Raw genomic sequence first — 16,100 nt, forward strand, 5'->3', positions numbered from 1 at the left:
TTATTGAAGTCTATCCATTGGGACCCTTCTAGTTTCCCTGGGTTAAATTATTGCTGCACGTCTATGACGTTTATCCATCATCAATACAAGTCAATCCTTTAGATTACTAACTGTATGTGTTGGTCCCGTTTTATCATTAAATTAAAATTGATCAGTTTAATTGCTATCAGATTTAAATTAGAAATGTTTCAATTAGCCGACTAGAATGTTACATTAAGGCTAATACTATAAGACAATTCATAGGTTTGAAAATTGAATTAACTTTTAGTTTGGAGCTAATTATGACTGCTTAATTTTTTCTTTCAAAAGTGAAATTTAGACTTCAGGTTTAAAAGAACTATTTGGTTCCGAAATATGCCCAGTTCTCCGATTCGGTTAAATAGAGTGTCGGTTAATTGATAAACAGTGCTGTTTAATTGTCCCCTCTAAAGGGAGTTATTAGCCCAGTGCAGTTGATAATAAATTATATTTGGTGCTTAATCTTAGCAGTTGCTAATTATCATGCTTTTGTGCACCTATGTGGCAATTAATATCAGTAGCAAAAGATAAACAGAAAAACAGAAACCAGAAAATTCAGAAGTTCATATTTATTTACTACTCGTTTTCCAGTTTTATATCTATATTTCAGTTGAAGCGCAAAATGAATTTCAATGAGAAACAGAAAATTAAATCTTTTGAATCCCAAACCAACACCCCCCCCCCCCCCCCGGGGGGGGGGGGGGGGCGTGAAATATTTTCTTTGGCGCCAAAAAGGGAAAAGATCCATCGAATATTAAAGTTCCGTAGTTAATATATAGTAATGTGAGGGTTGAACGTGTGCTAAGCGGTTCATAAACAAATTGAAGTCAAATTCAAAACGGACTATAACTTTCAGGTGAATGTAAAAGATGTTTTCAATCAGTGTGGGTGACGTCAAGTCACATGTGATAACATTAGCAGCAGGCTTTTCAGTCGGTTTTGTCCTAGCAAAATTGCTAAACGGTGTCCCGATGTTTTTCAAACTGACCTACAGATCTAAACCAGTTTCAACTGGAAACGACAAAACTAATTTGCAAGTCGCCAAAGCGCCCCCGGGTGACTACAAATTGGTGATTGGAGCCAGACAGGATTTGCAAATGGGGAAAGGAAAAGTTGCGGCCCAGTGTTGTCACGCGGCAGTGGCCTGTTTTGAAGACGCCCAGGAATCGCAGGAGAGTGTTTTGGAAGAGTGGATGGAACAAGGTAAATGGGTTGAGCTTTCTGGCTACCATTCTAAGTTGTCTGCTGATTGATGTTGATCGTACTTTATGAAAATAGTGACAAAGTTAGAGGTTAAAATAAACATTAAAATGGTACAAAATTACATTCCTTTGAAAATCAAATGAGCAGCTAAAATTCTACTTGATGTTTTTGAGAAAAATTGTGAAGAGATGTACATTATATCTGCATTGTAAAATAGGAAGATGGCGGCAAATTTCGACTTTTTCGCAACTGGTTCTGCTTGAAAATTTGTTTTGGCTCCAGTTTGCGTTGTATATAGCTGTCGCTTTGGTGTCAGCAATTTGCTGGTTATGTCAAGTTTTCCATCCCTCCGTGAAATTGGTGCTGGGAACTTAATTTGAGCCTTGATTTTTTTGGCAAATTAATTTATTCGATCGAAATTTTTCAAGTACACATATCTACGCAAGATATGCAATCCAGCAGGCCAAAAACGGAATAAGCAGAGAATTAAGTGGCTGAGAAGCTGATTAGAGTTTTACGCCTTACTGGTCTCTAAGTAAGATTCACCGAAACTGTTGAAGACATGAATCCTTTGCGTGAAGTGCGGTTCTTAGAAAATTGAACAACCCTCCCTCAGTCGCCCCATCCACCACTCATCCCATCCACCGTCTTCCACCTGACAGTTTGGACCCCCTCTTCTTCAGCACTCACCCCCCCCCCCGTCCAGTCCCCCCTCTCTGATCTCATTCCGTTCCTAACCCCGCACGATCGACTCCCTCCACAAGACAATTACTCAGCTCCCGCCTAATGCTAGCATCTCTAAGCTCTAGCTGGCTACCACCAAAGGCAACCACTCGTTGGTCGTTTGAGAGGAATTCGCCCGACGTTAGTCGGTTATGTTTATTTGCTTTGTTTTGTTTGTTGTTTGCTTTGAAACCAAATCTGTCGGAAACTAAGTACTCCAGAACTATTTTGCATGCAAATATTGTGTACTTAGTTTACAAGAGATTTGGTTTCAAATCAAACAACAAACAAAACAAATCAAATAAACATAACTGACTAACGTCGGGCAAATTCCTCTCAGACGACCAACGAGTGGTTCTGATTTTTGTTTTCTGGTTTTTGTTTTCGTCTATATTTTGTTTTCGTGTACATGTTGGTTCTTTGATTTGATATGACTAAATATTGTGGATATTACTTTTGAGCATTTTCTTTGAAACATAGACAGTTGCAGGTTATCTGCCTACTGATTTTTCTGGAAAATAATTTTACTACTGAAACTGATCAGCAGGCAGAACTCGTTGTTTGAAATTTTTGCCTTTTTTAGAAAATTTTAAATTAAATTTTCCAAAAATGGATGTTTTGAATTTTCGTGAGTTCAAAGTGTCCGCCAATTGAGTTCATTTTCTCCGGTATGTTAGATGAATTTATGGAGTTACATTAGCATTGAAAAGGTGACAAATGTTAGATTTTCTCTTGCTGATTCTGATGGTGTTGAAACAATTTTGTGCAATCTCGGGTCTATGAGAATGATTTTTTTTGAACATTTAGTTGACACCTTTATTTACACTGGACGATGAAGAGCAGCTTACGAAGTTTTAAAAATTTTATAATCAATTTTAATAGTACTTAAAATACAAAACAGGTCTCAAAATCTACAGATAAGTTTTTAGTAAAATAAAAAATGCTGTAACTCGATTGACAAAAATATTTCCCTTTATTATTTTGTAATTTTTGACCTAGTTTTTGAGGGACGCAACAATCGCTGGAATTACAAGTTGACCAGGAATCGCATTTATATAGCTATTGGTCAACCAGCGATTGTAGAAGAACTATGCTATAATGCATCTGAATGGTTTTAGTATTTAAAATAATAAATTGTTGAACACTTGAGGGGTTGGAGCATTATGTGCGAACACACGTTGCTGATTCTCTTTGTGGTTAAAATTAATATTCTTGAACAGTACAAATTGAGCTACCATCTAGTACCGGCAATAAACTGCAGTGGCGGTATAATAACAATTTGGAGCGAAGAAATCAAGACCAACGAACAAAGGTTTCAATCAAGAGATCATTCAGCAGTAACGTTTCCAAATTTAAACTTTGTCTTAATCAATACGTATTTAAATCCAAACGATTACACAAAAAAGCTCAGACAATTAAATTCAAGCCTCACTAAAATTGAACCTGGAAGATTTGTAGTTTTAACAGGAGATTTCAATGCTTTTAACCATGATCCAAGAAACACCTCAAATGCTCTTAGAAGTGAAGATGACAGAATAAAGCTATTCGCTAATCTAAAGCCGGTCATCGAGAAAGCGCTCCTTTTTGATATAGCAGTTGAACTAGACGTCCAAGACTTCACACATTATGATAAGAGAACATCATCTTTCTCGTGCATAGATTATTTCTTTACTAATCATCTCAATTACAGTAACATGGAAATACATAGAAATAATCTCTCAGATCACATGCTTTTGGAGCCAAGCAACAAAACTGAAGAAAAGGAACGTGGTCAGAGCTTTTGGAAAATGAATGACACTATACTAGTAGAAAATAAAATTTATATCAGAGAAGAACTGAAACAATTTGGTGATCTTTATCCGATTGAGGACACATATGAAGATTTGATGTGTCATATACGTGATGTATGCCAAACCTTAGCGATTAACAAATCCCGAGTGATAAGTTCAAAGATGAAAGGCAGCTTACGTGAAGAAAAGGATTTAAGGGAAAAAATTCAGCAAGGTAAATCAGACCAAACCATTTTAAATCGGTACAATGCAACAATATCCCAAATCAACGAGCACGAGAATAACAAACAACGACTGAGCTTTAAACACTTTAAAAAATTGATGCAATCCTGTGAAATTGGTAATGCCAGAGATCTCAAAAGATGGTCGAAAACTAAAAACAGCACAAATAGTACTACATCATTGAAAGTTGGTGACAGTGTAACAAGTAATCAAGAAGAGATCATTAAAATATTTGAAAATAATTTCTCAAAACTGTATAAAAGTAAAAAGAAATCGTCATTTGAAAGCTTGCTTGATCAACTGCAGGAGCAAGAAACTGAAACGACAACAGAAAACGAAATCACCTTAGGCGAAGTGAAGAAAGCAATCGACAAACTAAACGCAGATAGTTCACCAGGATCAGACGTTATTTTTTCTAATTTTTATAAAGTATTTAAACGAGGAATGGCTCCCATATTGAAAAAAATTTTCAACAATGTAGTGAACACCAATAGACTTCCAGACAATCAACAAATTGTAATATTGAAACTCCTTCCAAAAACCGAAAACCCTGAACAGTAGACGAGTTCAGACCCATAAGCCTGCTGAACACTGACTTAAAAATTCTGTCGCATGTTTTGGCTAACAGGTGAATCAAAAACCTCGAAGCAGTAATTGGTCAACATTAACACGCCTACCTAAACAAACGACAAATTAATACAGCACTGATGAAGATACGCAAAGCCCATAAACAAATGAACAACAATAAATGCATCGTAAATCTAGACTTCTCGAAAGCTTTCGACAAAGTAGATAGGGATTATATATTCGCTCTTCTCGATAGAATAGGTGTAGATAATTTTACAAAATCTGCAATCAGATCAATATATAAGCAAACCAAAGCAATTATTGAAATCAACGGCTACCTCTCCCAGACAATTGTTCTCGAACGTGGAGTAAGACAAGGGTGTCCTCTATCAGCTCTGCTTTTTATTCTTGCTATTGAGCCGTTACTTTGTTCCGTTGACAACTCAACTCACATCAAAGGTTTCGTAAATGCCAAAACTGTTGCTTATGCTGATGACATTACATGTCTAGTTCATATATCATCGATTGAAGCGCTCTTTGGTACTGTGAAAGATTTTCGTGATCAAACCCAGCTAGAAATTAATGTTAAAAAGAGCGAAATCCTATCTACTAACAATATTCCCTTTTATAAAACTGTGCGATCAACAAAAATACTTGGTATAGTATTCCACGCTGACAAATCTCAGCCGAATCTTCTTGGTCTCCTGAAAACACAAATAGCCAACTACAGTCGTTTTATTTCTCGAGCAAAAACACTGAAAGCCAAGAAAAATATTATTGAAACATTCATTCTTCAAAAATTCCTTTACTATGATCGACACACAGACACGACCATGAAAAGCTTGGGAATTATGCTGAACCTCGTTAACAGCCGTTTGAAAGCTGGACAGAAAATGGAAATTAGAAACGAAGTCCTATACCAGTTATCAGCTAGAGGCGGGATCTCCCTTCCACACATTGTTTCAAAAATTGTTTCTTCAAAACTATTTGACGAATTTAATTCATCTGACGAGAACTCGATCACCTTTTCCATTTTAACTATCCATTTTAATAAGCTCTTTAAAGCTGAAAGTTGTCCAGAACGGGAATGTTCTACTTCTAATCAAAAACAACAGAGAATCCTCGCTCAGGTTACATAATCACATGAAAACAAAAGAAATCTATGTGGTATATAATCACTGAAATTTTCCCCTCCAGTTTTATTGAAAATCGTTTACGCAAAGCTGTCGTAAAATGCAATTGTTCAACGGAAGAATTAACCCGCTTTTGTGGAGATATTTGGAAAATAAACGAGCTCTTACCTCAACAGCAAAATTTGTTGTATCGACTAGCATTCAAGTGTCTTGTTGACAAACAAGTAAGATGGCTGAAAAATTTCTCTGACTCGCCGATTTGCAGTTTCTGTGAAAACAAATTTGTAACATCTGAACACTTAGTTTTTGAATGCGAAAAATTAACTGCAGCAAGAACTTTATTACAATTGACAAACTGGCGTGATATATTTGTCCATATGAGAGTCGAAACTCTACGATTTACTGCAAGTGTTTTAAACGGATCATGGCGAGAAGCTCCTGGGCAAACTAAAAACTATTTTTATTCTTTTTATAAAAAACTATAAAAAGAATTTTTATTCTTTTTAAACTATTTTTATTCTAAAAAACTTTTTATTCAATCTGTAATGCTGTTTCGATTAAGCTACTGTTGTAATGTACAGTTAGCATTTGTAAATACCTGCTTCTGAATTTATTAAAAACCTAATTGTTGTGTAAAGCCCCATTGTTGTGTTTGACACTAATCTTGTAATTATTTGTTAAGCTTCATCAGTGTAACCTATGAAACCTGCTGAGTTAGTTTAAATTCTTTGTAAATATCAACTGTAACGCTTCATCAATGGAACCTGCTGAATTATTTTAACTTCTTTGTAACTACCAACTGTAAATAATAGCATCTGAATTTATTATTTAAAAACATTAATATTCAACGAACCGGTTCAATGATAAATATTGCTAATAATTAATAGATTTATTCAGTAAATGAATTTGTTTTGGCTTGGATAAAAAAATATTTCGCAAGTTTTTTTCAGGCCAGCGGAAGATAGTTGTGAAAGTTGAATCAGAGGAACAGCTTTGCCAGTTGTACAATCACGCCAAAAGTATAGGACTTATCTGTTCTTTGATTGAAGATGCTGGACGTACACAAATTGCTGCTGGATCCAAAACAGTCGTTGGAGTTGGACCAGGTCCAGCGTCCGAGATTGACAAAGTCATGGGTCATTTGAAGCTGTATTAGAACAATTATTGCCGAGTGTGGATATCAGTCGCACCTCAAAGGTGAAATCGAATCAAATATGACATCAATGAGCTGAATAATTGGTGCTATTTGATGTGAACGAGCTGGTTTTTTGGTCATTGATTTTTGGCCAAGAAATTTGCTTGGTGTAAAGATTAAAAATAATTATTGCTCATAATCTGAGGTTTTTGATTTGTTGCCGTTTTTATGTGTTTAAAAATAATTTAATGTGCCTGAAAAAATTGTATTGTTCCTGCAATTAAGAACAGAAAACTATCTGTCTCTTAGTTCGACGGAAACAAATCTGTCTGAAGTTAAGTAATCATTTTTGACATAAAGGTTTTAACATATAGTTTTGCTTGCAGCGCGTTTGTTTCTAAAAATGAGAGTAATTTTTTAATATGAAGGTTAATGTGTGAACACTTGTTTGATTAGATTAGAATATCTCGAACTATCAAGCAAAAATCAACAGCGATTTTCATAGCAAATTTTTGACATACTGTAACCAATCTTGCGGAAGAGTGGGGGAATCATGTGGGGGTATCATGTGACTTTAATCGTTTTATTGATTGTAAATTTTTAACGTCGCAAGTGGATATGATTCTTTCAATAAATGTCCTTTTCCTCCTATAATTTCACTCCGATTATTTCACCCCTCCATCATTTAACCCCGATTTTAATCCTTTATATAATTGGTGTTTTTAATAGCCGCACAGCGATAGCTGGGGCTATTATTGGCCTTCTCTTGGTTTTTTTTTATTTCGTCGTCATGATTTTTGTTACGACCATATGACGTCACAGCCACTTTTTGTTCATTCGTTCATGCAATTTCAACTGAATTGCATGTGTGACGTCATTTTTCGCTCTTAGTGGAGCGAGTTTTTTTGTTCATGCGCGTGATTAAATTTTTGGTCACACTTGACTTACCTCACTCACAAAAATGACTTCCTCACTTTGAAATTGACTTTTATTTACTTTAATTCAAAGAGATAAGGTCAAATGGGTGTGTGTTACTCTAAATGAAGGTTATTTGAGATCAGCTAATAGAGGCAGCAATAACTTATACAGATTTTTAATCAAAATATAACAGATCAGCCTTCAATGAAAATACGAATTTTTTTGGTCTTTCTTTTTTACTGTTTTTTAGACTGTCGATCTACGAATCTATTGCGGCTATTTTCTGGCAATCTGCCAACTATGTTTAACGTTGGGACGATAATGATTTGGCCATGCCTCGCGGGCCGTGGTCATGGCTCAGTGGCCCGTTGGACTTGATGTGAAACTATCGAAACCCAACTTGAGATTAGATTATCCGCTTAAGTATGAGAAAATACTTGAAGTTCTGATTTGAGAGATAGAGGAGTGAGATGACATGGTATTAAGATATGCGGGAATAACTGAATTGGGGTGAAAAGCAGAACCAAAATTATGTAAAGTTCAATTTGTAATTACTTTGCATCTATACTTCCTTTGACATGGAAACTGATATTTGTAACTCGAGTTGAAGTATTCCTAGGCCTCTAATTTTCAGAATTTTAAATGGGCGATGGTCTGATTAGCATCGTGATCAAATGGCAGGGCAAAGAGTACGAATTGGACGGCCTGGAGGGCTCCACCTCAGTTGAAGATGTGAAGAAACAGCTGCAGGACAAAACGAGTGTGAGATGTGAGAACCAGAAGCTAATTGGATTGAAGCACAAGAAGGCAGGAACTGCAGTTGTTGATGCAACTGTGTTGAGCGACTTGAACTTGAAGAAGAATGCCAAAATTATGATGATGGGTACTGTCGATGAAGAGATTGAAAAAGTTAGTTATAATATTGTCTTTCCTTCTCAAAATATAGTTTTCGGTTACATGGCAATATACCAAATGTGCCAATATACTCAATCTAATTATACCCAGTTTATAAAACCCCAGATTACTGCAACCAGTTTAAGCGTTGGTCCAAAGTACCTACATTACAAATGAAAAAGATCATGGCTGATCTATAGTGGCTGTATTTTTAGATCTCTCTAAGGCCTTCGATTCAATATCTCATAGAAAACACCTCAACAAGTTAATTGATATCGATTTATGCACCGATTCTGTAGAACTTTCAACATCCTATCTCAACCATAGATAACAAAAAGTGACATTTGATGATATATCATCTGATTGGCTTTCGGTTGACCAAGGACTGCCCCAGGGGACAATCCTTGGACCTTTGTTATTTCTAACATATGCGAATTGTTGAACAAGAAAGTGTATCATGATACAATACGCAGATGATACAACTTTATTAGTTTCAAACAGAAAAGTGCAGAAAACTTACGAGCTCTCAAAAGAAATAATGAATCGCTGATTGATTGCTTTCGTGCAAATTAACTAATCGTAAATGTTGAATAAACAAACTTTCTGCTTTTTGAGAAGCAGATGACGACAAAAAATTAAGAACTGCAAAATTTGGGTTAACGATAATGAAATTGAGCAAAAAGACCAAGTCCTGTTTTTAGGTGTTATATTAGACAAGAACTTAACTTTTGAAAAAGAAATTAACAGAAGTCTGCAGAAAACGGCGGCTATTGCTATTCGAACAGTCAAGTCAAATCGGGATGCGATACCGAACTGGACTAGATCTCTCCTATCAAACACTCTTGTACTTAGTACCATTAATTACTCAGCGCAATTCTGCTGAACGGCTACAGCTCAGAAATACAAAATACGCTCAATAGACAAGTAAAACGGGCTTGTAGAGGTTGCTTGCTTTTGAACAACTACGACTCCGTTTGTGAATATAGGAAGCAAAATTGATTTCCTACAGCCACGCGAGTTATAACATAGATCTATCCAATCCTTTTGGTCCCTGAGTAGGGATCGCAAAAAAGTAGTCTCAATTTACGTAACTTTAATCTTAGGAGAAGCAATTGAACGGAAACTATACCTTTCCCTCAGAAACCAAATAGAATTTTTGAAAAAGAAGCTTTGTTTTCTGATCGATCATTAACATCAATAAGAACATCAAAAGCTTACGGTTCGATCCGATCAACATAGCTCTATGTGCAAAAATTAATGTAATACGTTTATTAAAAAGGTTCCAGATGTCAGAGGTTAATGGGAAGACAATGTATTCCGAATACCAGACATTTTATTTTGTGTTCCTTCTTAAATTAAACATTTGGTGTTGTTAGGACACTATATTGCTTTAAGTTGGTATAACTGCCATCTACATGAATAAATTCAGTAAACCCTGAGCCAAGCAATTTTTATAATCAAATCTTTTATCTTTCATTTATTTATCTGGGTATTTTGAAAGGGATATTGTAGCTTGATATTTTTTTGTCAGTGCCGACTTTTCCACTCTTGATTTGCAATCTTTCCGAATTTTTAGGCTCTCAACTCAGCTGGTGGTAGCTGAGTACTAAAGCTCAAATAAGAGGGCCTTTGAAGCAGGCAACAATTTACCTCCACCCTCGGTCGTTTGAGAGCAATTTCCCCCCGTTAGTCAGTTATGTTTAGGTGCTCCCGAACAAAGTTAGCATGCGTTTTTTTTGCGCATGCGTTTTTACGATAAACACTAACGCCCCGAGGGAATCAAGTTCTCTTAGAGTTTTTCGGCTCAACTAAACTCTAAGTATGCGATTCACCTTCATTTTTAGAGGGAAATTCGTGGTGTGAAGGGCTGTTCTTAGAGTTTGACCTCACATCCCCTCACTTAACCCGCTCCTTGACACATACACATTCTTCACCCAATCCCCACACCTCCTAATTGTTCCACCCGTAACCCAGTGCACTGAACCCCACTCCTCTATCGCGCTAATCCCACGCCACGCTCCTTCAATTAAGATGAAGCTAGCCTCTTTAAATAGTAGGTAGCTTCTGACGAAACCAACAGCTTGCCAGTAGTTTGAGAGAAAGTCGCCCGACGTTAGATGGTCATGTTTTGAAGTCTTTGATGGTTTCAACTTGTTTTGTGTACAGGCCAACCAGCGACCGGAAGACTTGCCAGATGTGGTGGATGACTTCGACATTCCCACAATGGATGAGATGCCCACTGAGCAGAGGGAGGAATTCCTGGCCAAAATAGAGCGGAGGGTGAAAGAGTACAAAGTGGAAGTGTTCAATCCACCCGAGGAGAACAAAAAGCTTCTAGGGGCCGCCCTCTCACAGTCTCAGAATTGCGATAAATTTGAACGCGGGCAAAATTAAGTTTCAAAATTGAGGCGGTGGTCTTTGTATCTCCCCCTATCTCTTTGAAAAGTTCTTATTTTCTGGTGCTTGCGTGGAATTTTTAGCAACACTATAACGATTTTTGGCTAGCAAATGAATATTGGCAAAATTGAGAGTTTGGTTTGCAAATGTAAAGCTGGTAACTTGTATTTTTTTGAATTTCCTAACATTTTGAGCAGTCATCTATATTTCATGCTCAGTGTCTGATAGTTTTCTTTCTAAAATCTTAAAAGTTCATTTCTTAATAATCGGCCCCTAGAAATAAAGCCCAATTATGGATTTGTAGTTCTGGACATCGACTACACTTTGTTCGACCACCGATCAGTAGCAGAGAACGGACATGAGCTAATGAGACCATATCTGCACGAGTTCCTAGAAGCTGCCTATCAGAACTACAACATTGTGATATGGTCTGCAACTGGTATGAAATGGATCACGGCTAAGATGGAGGAGTTAGGAGTGAAAAATAACCCAAATTACAAAATTGTCGCTTTTTTAGACTCATTGGGTTGGTTATAATTCTTTATCGAGCGTAAAACTGATTTGGTTTTTTTGCCGATCTAATGAAATCAGGAAAAGGACTGCACGTGATGTTTTATAGACTATTGAGTTAAAAATGAAACATAACGGCACCTAATGGTAATGGTAACAAATGAAATTTTGAGTTTTCGGGTTTATTCTGTCCCCCCAGTGGTGCCCCCTCCCATTGGTTAAGTGCGCAAGCAACACAAAACCGCCGGTCATTAGTCTCCAGACCTTCGAGGTTGGCATAGATCAAGAAGGATGACTCCCGCTAGGGGGCGTTGGAGGAGCCGCAATGTGGGGCCCCTCCATACGGGTTAGAGGTACTTCGGCCCATAGTGCCTCTAGTCCCTTTTTCGTCAATCGGACAGTTCTTGGTGTACGACCATCTGTGCTTGGTCGAGCAGTGGTTCTGAACACTTTTGATGAGCGTATATGTTCTAGGACAAAGCGGGCACTGAAATTCCTCCTCATCTTGTTGTCTCAGTGTGTTCCCACTCAGTTCAGTGCTCAGTGGTTCTGCTGTTAATTCCTCAGTCACATTATCACTTTCAACTATTGTACACTTAGGGTGCGCCTTTTCCATGTGGTCAAGGCACAATCTGATTTGCTTGTATGTCATTTTGAAGCCCGTAGCTGGACATACCATTGGCGCATTTGTGGGTTTATTTGCTTGGAAAGGAGTCATGTCAAATCCTTCGCCACTTTCAGAGTGGTCGTTTCTCAGGTGTCTACGCATCTCTTTTATTGTTGCAAAGTGCCTTGCACAGTTTCCAATCTCGCATGCAACAATTTGTTCTCTCGTGCCCACTGATTTTACTTGTGTAGTTACGTTCAACGAATACTCTACTTTTGATGGATTTCTTACCATTCTTCGATATCTCTTACACACAGTCTCTCTAGATCAAGTTTGAGTGCACGCATCCAATCCCTGGAATACGTCTTCCTCCTTCGCGTTATGAACCCATCATCTTGCAGCGTCTTGAAACTCAGCCAAAGCTTCGCTCGTCGTACTGCGAGTTCTATCTTGATATCTCTCAGAGGGACTTTCAGCGCAAAGACTTCAGATGTGTAAGTTTTCTTGCTGCATGTCTTAAGGACCATGCGACGGGCTTTGTTGAGAACAGCCACCATTTTGTCGATGTCCTTCTGTCGCGTTATGGCTGTTTCCAGCCCATACAACAGTACTGGCTTAACAGACATTTCAATTAGCCGAATTTCATTGTGAGAGTAGAGCTGACTAGCGCAAGTCTCATTTTTACGATAGCTATTCTACCTTTAGTGCAGTTACTCTTCACAGCGGCCTCAATATCAGATTGGACATTTAGTATCGAACCCAGATACTTAAACTCAGTGACTTCTTTCAGTCTTTTGCCCTGGAGGGTGACATTAAATGCTTTTCCCATGTTAAATGTCATTACTTCTGTCTTTGGAAATGAAATTTCCATGCCGACTTTCTCCACCTCCAGGCTGAATTTATTCAATTTGCTCTGCGCTTGCTGCTCACTTTTTACCAGTATCACTAAGTCATCTGCAAATGCAAGATCTTTTTGGGCTAGACTCCTTTCGCAGACAATATCAAATATTAACTAAATATTTGAACCGATGACACATCCTTGTGTGACCCCTCTTTCTGATTTGAATTTGATCTTTGAGTGTAGTTCCCCGTGAGCATTTTCATGTATTTGCCATATTAGGCTTCTGAGGGGGTTTTCAACTTCGAAAGCTTTCAGAGATCTTATGGCTTCTCCATCAACGGAGTCAAAAGCTTTGACAAGGTCGATGAAGACCATCACTAACTCTTCTCTGGATTCTCTAGAGTCTTGAATGATCTCCCTCACTCCCCAGATTGCTTGCAGAGTGCTTCGTCCCTTTCTGAAGCGAAACTGAAAGTTGTCCAGTTTGTGATCTGTTCTTGATTCAACTCTGCTTTTGATAGTTTTGCATAGAAGCTTTCCTTCGGCTTCAAGCATAAATATGGACCGATAGTTGTTCGGCTCTGTCTTCAGCCCTTTCTTGAACAAACTAACGACTTTCGCGTCCTTATATTCCTGGGGTACTTTCGTTCTTTCTGTCCAGATGCTTTGAAACACTTTTGTGAGAAGAGGACTCAACTCCTTCTCAAGCGCTTTCAGCATTTCTGGAACAATGCCACTCTTTCCAGGTGCTTTCCCAGATGTTAGGGGTTCTTAAGGTTGTTCTAACCTCAGCCTCATTGAGCTCTTTACAGAAGTCTTCAGAACTATTCGGTTCCTTCGACAGGGCTTCTAGCACCGTGGCATTTTGAGTCAGTCGTTGCTTGAACAGCTTCTGATAATGTGTTACCCTGTAAGTTCGTAACGTCTTTTTCAAGATTTTAAGGGCCATTCTAGTTTCATTATCATCAAGCTGTTTTTCAAACCTTTTAAGGTTTGTCTCGACTGCTCTTTCTTTGCATTCAGAGGTGATTCTTTTCACTTCTCTGTTTAATTGATCTCGTTCGATCTTTCTGCTCTCTGATCTTTCAGAAACGTACAGCTTATGCGCTGCCTTTCTCTTTCGAAGTGTTTCCACTTCGCTCGGCGTTAGCTGAGCAGCCCAGCAGTCAATTTTTATCAAGAGTCTCTTCTGCGAGCTCATGATTGTTGATTACTTCTGTTAACACATCAGTTACAGTGTTAAGTTTTCTAAGATTCAATATCTTAGTTCTGAGAGCATGTTCCAGCTTTTCAAGCTCAGGAGGTGGTCGAAGGATAGAGTAGCATTTGCTACGCACATCATTCAGCAGCTTTTGCGCTTTGGCAGGCTTCTCACAACTCTTACTCTGAGATTTTTTGCTGCCGACGACTTCGTCAGTGCATAATCTTTCAGAGACAGCTCCTTGGTTTCCGGATGTCTCCATGTGCACTTCCGCACATCAGACTTCAAGAAGAAAGTATTTTCAACTCTCAACTTTTGTTCAGTGACCAATTCAGCAAGGAGCAAACCATTCCGGCTACTCTCATCTTTTGCTGCTGCCTTCCCGATCTGTCTTGGCAGATGGTCATTGAGATCTAGGCCAATCGCTGCGTTAAGATCTCCCAAAATGAGCATCTTTTCATAATAGATCTGGTCTGAACTCCGAGTGCATTCCGCCAATTCCTTTAAGTATGCTGCATACTCATCTTCCTCAGCATTTTCATTCGGGGCATAGGTAACAACCAATTTCAATCTTGCACCCGCTGTTTCGATGAATGCTTTCGCATTTCTTTCCGAAACTGGTATGAACTTAATCATCTTCACCAGTTTTGTCGTAGATCACACCGACACCAGCTGATGTTCTTTTTGCATCATATGTTACACCACTGTTGTTCAGTGTGTAGTCACCATATGTGCTTTCATCACAACCTCGAAGGTGTGTTTCATTTAGCGCGAACAGTCTAATTCGTCGCTTTTTCATATTTTCGGTGAGCACGGAGATGACTCTCTCGTTGCAAAGTGACTTGCAATTCCACTGACCTGTTTTCATAATGTCGAGTGGTGAAGGCCCTACTATCCTCTTCCGATAGTCACCATGGCCGTGAGAACTGGTTAAGGTCCTCGAGTCGCTCCCCCAGCATAATTTTTGACCCCCATCATAATTTATGCGTTGTTATATAGCACGTCACTATGCAAAATATAGCACGTGCGCCTGGGGGGGGGGCGTGAAAGTTATATGCCCACTAAGCTGCAGAAAGGGGGCAGACTGATCCCAGTTTTCTGATCCAGAATTCAGAAGCTCGCTTTCGAGGAAGTCAGGAGCATGCTTCCGGGAAGCTAATTTATCAGTCTGTTTGTAGGCATTAACTTTTCCTTCGCATATGGCTATCAATTTTTGGATTCAATATCTTTAGTCGTCACTGAGCCAGAAACCAGTAGATGAGAACTATCAAAATGTAACTGTAGCATAGTTTCTTTGTGTAATTTTTATTGACACCATACTTGCATCATTTCAGCCATGATCACAGTGGAAACCAAGAAGTATGGACTGATCGAGACAAAACCCCTCGGTGTAATTTGGGGCAAATACCCCCATCTTTTCAGTGAAAAGAACAGTCTGTTGATTGACGACCTGAAACGCAACTTCCTGATGAGTCCCAAAAACGGCCTCAAAATCAGACCATTCGCGAAAGCTCATAGAAACAAAGACACAGACAAGGAATTGTTGAACTTGATTCCGTTTCTTCAGTTTCTGTCAATGCAAGAAGATTTCACAAAGATCGACTTTGATAAATGGGAGAGTTATTGCAGTATATAATAGATTTCTAGATCAATTTTTCTGAGTTTGAAGCGCTGTTTGTGTTATGTAGTTCATTGCGACCACTATGACGTAATTTGACGTGTATTTGATGTGAAAACAAAACTATGTTGACCTATTTGTGTGAACTAATTTATCTATATCATATCTTAAAATTGTACAATTATTGTGAATACTTAATAGTGAGCAACAATTTTTTCGTACGTATTTTGTCTAAGATTGTTTAAAAGATAGCAAATTTTTCGAAATAAATTGAGAAACTTTTCTTGAAAAAAAATTCGAGGAGTTGAGCTTTATAGCTTTTA

The 16,100-nt window shown here is 38.1% G+C and overlaps 2 protein-coding genes across 2 annotated transcripts in view; both read left to right on the top strand.

The window, feature by feature from the left end:
- Positions 1-15,998, top strand: part of LOC142355630 (ubiquitin-like domain-containing CTD phosphatase 1) — a 161,485-nt gene extending 145,487 nt beyond the window's left edge. The window contains exons 2-5 of the mRNA XM_075407737.1: positions 8,342-8,618; positions 10,770-10,938; positions 11,302-11,526; positions 15,494-15,998. Of these exons, the coding sequence (XP_075263852.1) occupies positions 8,352-8,618; positions 10,770-10,938; positions 11,302-11,526; positions 15,494-15,795 (963 nt within the window). The 5' untranslated portion in view covers positions 8,342-8,351 and the 3' untranslated portion in view covers positions 15,796-15,998. The remainder of the gene's footprint in view (positions 1-8,341; positions 8,619-10,769; positions 10,939-11,301; positions 11,527-15,493) is intronic.
- On the top strand, positions 827-7,426 carry LOC142335052 (peptidyl-tRNA hydrolase 2, mitochondrial-like). The gene is made up of 2 exons (XM_075383380.1): positions 827-1,221; positions 6,607-7,426. Exons 1-2 carry the CDS (start codon positions 888-890, stop codon positions 6,810-6,812), a joined length of 540 nt encoding a protein of 179 aa, XP_075239495.1. The 5' UTR covers positions 827-887; the 3' UTR covers positions 6,813-7,426.
- Positions 15,999-16,100: the final 102 nt, after the last annotated feature.

Source organism: Convolutriloba macropyga, chromosome 2, assembly GCF_964194025.1.
Source record: "Convolutriloba macropyga chromosome 2, txConMacr16.3, whole genome shotgun sequence".
Taxonomy (NCBI): Eukaryota; Metazoa; Xenacoelomorpha; order Acoela; family Convolutidae; genus Convolutriloba; species Convolutriloba macropyga.